This window comes from Camelina sativa, chromosome 9, assembly GCF_000633955.1.
Source record: "Camelina sativa cultivar DH55 chromosome 9, Cs, whole genome shotgun sequence".
In the NCBI taxonomy this organism is placed as follows: domain Eukaryota; kingdom Viridiplantae; phylum Streptophyta; class Magnoliopsida; order Brassicales; family Brassicaceae; genus Camelina; species Camelina sativa.
The window spans coordinates 18,254,566-18,259,321 of record NC_025693.1 but is presented as its reverse complement, the minus strand read 5'-3'; the positions used below and the strand labels follow the sequence as shown (position 1 = coordinate 18,259,321).

Sequence of the window (4,756 nt, the reverse complement as noted above, 5' to 3'; positions counted from 1 at the left end):
TTTTAATAATTATTTTAGTATTTTTAATGAATTTTAATTATAAATCAAGTTTAATAAAGTTTTTGATATTTTAAAACATTTATATAATTATATATCACATTTATTATGTTCCAACAGCTATTGCACCCGTTGGTCAACCAGTCGTAAACCTCCCGCAAACGCACCAATTTTAAACCGCTAAACCAGTCGTTCAAAACGCTTAATAACGCTTGAAATCGCAATCGCCCGCTTCCGCAATCTCCCGCAACCGCAACCGCAACCGCAGCGTTTGAACCAGTCAGGCCCTAAATCGAACCGTTAATTTATGCTATGGACTCACCAGCTCAGCCACAATTTGACTATTATTACGTAAAGCCCCTATATTTTACAACTTACACGTATTTGCCCCAATCGAACATTATAGTCTCTTCTCTTGATCATACTCCAATTGAACCAAATTATGACTATGTAGGAGTGAGACTAATCACGGACCACATTTGCTCAATCCAACCGTTATCCTCGGTAATTGTAATAACCTTCCAATGAAACCCTTAGATTTCCCCGTAGTTTTGGTTCTATCTTCCCTACCATTCATGAACAATGCCATTTTGAACAAAAGACCCAAAAATGTTCGAAAAAAGCCAATAGCCTGTTAGGACTAAGCTGGATTTTAAAATATAGGCTCGGATTTTTTGTTTGACCAGATTAATATTGTGCAGGCTTTTTGGAGATTTTATAGAATATAGCTGAGCCGAACATGCATATTATTAATTTGCATTCTCTTCCACATTTGTATAAGAAGAAAAAAGAATGTGAAATATTTGGTCATTGAATAAGGGAATTTTTTTAAATGATCGGATCACACATTTAAATAAACAATTATAAGACAATTATCATCTCAAGTGCTGAAAAGTTGAAAGAAGTAGCTGACTCAAGTGTGTTATTAAATTAGACCATAGGATCTTCTTTTCCAATTTATAAAAAACTTTAGGGGGCTGTTTGTAATTTTTCCAATCATTTTAATGTTGTGTGGGTTTTGTTTTATAGATCAATAGAGAAACGACGGCGATATTGGGGTTTTAGGTCAATCGAGAAAATAGAGAACGGTGGCGATCAGAGTTTTTGGTCAATCGAGAAACGAGAGTTGCAGATAACATGATGTTGATAGATGATTTCATGTCGAACTCTACTCTCCAGGAGGTCCTCCGCCGAGAGTGCCTTCAATCTTGCCACTACAAGAAAACATAGCGAAATCCTACAAAATTTTCTGTTAAACACTTCGAAGGAAGGGTTTGAATTCTTTTTGTCTAGCCCTTACAGTATTCACTAAAGATTTAACCACGTCTCAAATATTCTGTTTTCCATATTATATAACTCGTTTTATTAGTGTTACGATTAAGTATCATTTTGGTACTAGCGATTTAGGAAGATTTAGCACGTCTCAAATATTCTATTTTTCAAAGTATGTAACTCGTTTCATTAGCATTGCTTTTAATCCAAAATCGAACCGTTGATTTATGCTATGGCCTCACCAGCTCAGCCACAATTTAACTATTATTACATAAAGCCCCTATATTTTCCAACTTACACGTATTCGCCCCAATCGAACAGTTATAGTCTCTTCTCGTGAGTCGTGATCATACTCCAATTGAAGCAAATTATGACTATAGGAGTGAGACTAATCAACTGACCAGTTTACCATTTCACTCATTTTCCCAATCCAACCGTTATCCTCGGTTTTTTGTAATAACCTTCCAATGAAACCCTTAGATTTCCCCCGTAGTTTTGTTCGATTTTCCCTACCATTCATGAACAATGCCTTCCCCTTTATATATATGTGTTCACCCCAAAGCTTCTTTCTTGTTTTATCTCGTTGATTTGTGTTTTGTAGATCAAAAAATGCAGATGGGCCACTCGAGCTAATGATTATGGAGAGAGATTAAGTTATAAGTAAGTCATTATTTCCAAGAGAAATCTTGATTGAGGGACTTAACATAGATTAGGGAGAGAGATTACATTTTAAGTCACTGTGTCTGTGTGATTGAGGTGGCCTCTGAGTGTTGCTTTCGGCTTTTGTACTTATATGTTAATACAGTGAATTAGGTAGAAACATAGTAGGGAACCTTTCAAGCTTTTCAATGTCTCTCTACTTGTACATACACAATGACTTATAACGGAAATACGTCAGATCTTGATGGAAATAATCAAGTAGGCAAGAACTACACAGAAGGTTGGAGATCACATAATCTAGAGAGCTTCAAGCTATCAAGGAAAAAGTTATTAGAATATTGCCAACATCTTCTATTATCTAATCTTAGTCTAGAACTACCGTCAAACTAAAAGACTGGAAACACAAGAACCCAGTGCATAAGGTGGGATACAAAAGTTACAACACATGGTACACAATAGAAAGCCTGAGAAGATCACACTGATGATAAATGTTAGGGATCATTCAGGAAGAAGAAGAGCTCGGCATAGAACTAACCTTTTCCAAAAGCCCAGTGATCTCGCTTTTCAGTTTCGCCTTCGTCTCTCTTGATAAACTATCCCCAGATTTCTCCAGCATTGCTGTCATCATCAAGAGATTCTGCCTCATTGATTCCACACTCGTAGGTATGTTGTTCGGTATCGGTATGGGACTAACATGTGAGATTACAGGCATCCGCGGGGCTATGTTCCTTTGAACGGTTATCAATTTCTGCTGTAACCTGAAACTCACTAAGGTTTCACCAAATGGGTTAGCTTTCTCTAAGCTTTTAACTGCTTCAATCGCATCGGAACTACTCACAAAGGCGACCTGTGCACCACTAAATTCTTCTGAAACGTGTGTTTCGGAAGAATCCAAAGGACCAAACGCAGAGAATCTCGAGGTTAGGTCGTCCCTTGAAGGCATTGACACTCGGGAGGAAAATTTCAAGAAGAGAATTGTGATTCCTCTGGTTATACCATTAGATAACTCCTCTTTCTTCCGACGTCTTCTGCGCTGAGTAGGCTGAACTTGAGGCAAAACCGAAGCTGGCTCTGTAACCATTCCATTTAAGTCAGGTATACCAGTAGTGGAATGTGCAACTATTGGAAGCTCTTGTTGTGCATTCTTCCGCTTCCTTCCTCTCTTCTTCTTAGTGAAAAGGTCTTCACTCGTGAAGTGTCTGAATGAAGGTGGCTGGCTAGAAACAAACTGAGTTCCTGAGACTCCGTTGGTTGAACACGGAGATGTCACCTGAAAGTTGAGTATCGTAGATCTCGGTGTATTCTGCTCTTGTGGGCAGACATTAGGCGGCATTAACATCTCAGCTCTTTGAAAATGCTCATACTCTACAATACCTAAAGAATTGCCTCCGCTGTTTAGGTCCGGTACAAGTGTAGCAGCAGTGCGGCTGAGTGTATCTCCCATCATAGTAGGCCTCCCGTCTGGAAATCGAACCAATGGTGTTTCTTGGAAATCTTTCGAAAAAGGCTTATTAGCAACAGAACTAGAAAAATCGGAGTGACCAATGATCTGATTGATCTTTGTCTTCCCTGAATTCTTTGACTTGGAGGCCTCGTGCACGTTATCTGGAATTGAAACACAATTAAGAGACTCGATCTTTGACTTCTCTGATATCTGCGACTCGAAGGTCTTCTTCTCAGTATCAGCAACTGTCACACCACTGAAAAGCTCGATCTTTGACTTCCCTAATTTCTTTGACTTTGAGGTTTTCTGATGAGTACCACTATTTGCTTTTCTAGCTAACATCGAATCCTTGAAACCAGCCATGTTAGCCAACTGCATCTTGTAAGCATTTTCATCATGAAACACAGAAATTCTGAATTTGGAGAAGAACCACTCAAAGAGACCAATATTTTCAGTCTCTTGTGAACACCTGTGGTCCACAGCAAGCAGCTTGAGTTTAGATATCAAATCAGAAGGAGGCACATTTACTAGATGGTCTCTCGCAGACACATTGTCAACCTCACTTACAAATTTCCTAAACCATTCTTTACGAAACCTGTTCCTGCTATTACCTGCAACAACGGATGGAGAACCGATGAACTGACTGTCATTCATCTTAGTAGTGAAACTTTTCCTACCCTCATTTTCGTGTAGCTGGCTCATTGGTATCTGCTTATGCCCAAAGAGAGTATAAAAAGCTGATAACCGACACTGCATAACTGTAGACTCAAGTACCCCAGCATTCAAAACACATTTCGCAATATCCTTCAGCTGAGTGACAAACTCTTTTGGTTCCAACCGATCAACCGAGAATTCACGCAGTATCAAAGGTTTGCTCTTCCAAGTTGGTACATTTTTAGCTGTCACCATTCCATTCCCATCAGCAATGCAAGAGCAAGTCATATCAAGTTTCAACGAGTTGCTCAATAAGGACATAGCTTTCTCTAACGCAGCGAAAAACCCAACATCGTTTCTTTGATTCAGTACTTGCTCAAAGCTCTCCTTAAAAGGCTTCAACTTGGAAGATGCAAACCACGAAACAAGATGGCCCTGGCCAATAAACCTAACCATAAAACTCTCCTTTGCATCAGCTTTGAAATCAACCACTTCTCCTGGCCACCATTTCTTGTATTTATTCATGACCCATACAAGATTCCCAACCAGAAACTCCTGAGTTTCATCCTCTCTGTACCCATTTCTTTTAACAAGACTCTCATTCACACAACTACCTCTAGACTCAAAGACATTGTGAGAAGAATTCCCAGTTAAAGAACCACTAAAATCAACAACAAGAGATATATTCCCTCCAGAGACTTGAATCTTCCTCACTTTATCACCACCTTC

At 39.1% G+C, this 4,756-nt stretch overlaps 1 protein-coding gene across 1 annotated transcript in view; it reads right to left on the bottom strand.

The window, feature by feature from the left end:
* The window catches only part of LOC109126169 (serine/threonine-protein kinase ATM-like), a 5,729-nt gene continuing 3,067 nt past the window's right edge, over nucleotides 2,095-4,756 (bottom strand). Inside the window, exon 4 of the mRNA XM_019229258.1 lies at nucleotides 2,095-4,752. Coding sequence (XP_019084803.1) covers nucleotides 2,432-4,752 — 2,321 coding nt within the window. The 3' untranslated portion in view covers nucleotides 2,095-2,431. The remainder of the gene's footprint in view (nucleotides 4,753-4,756) is intronic.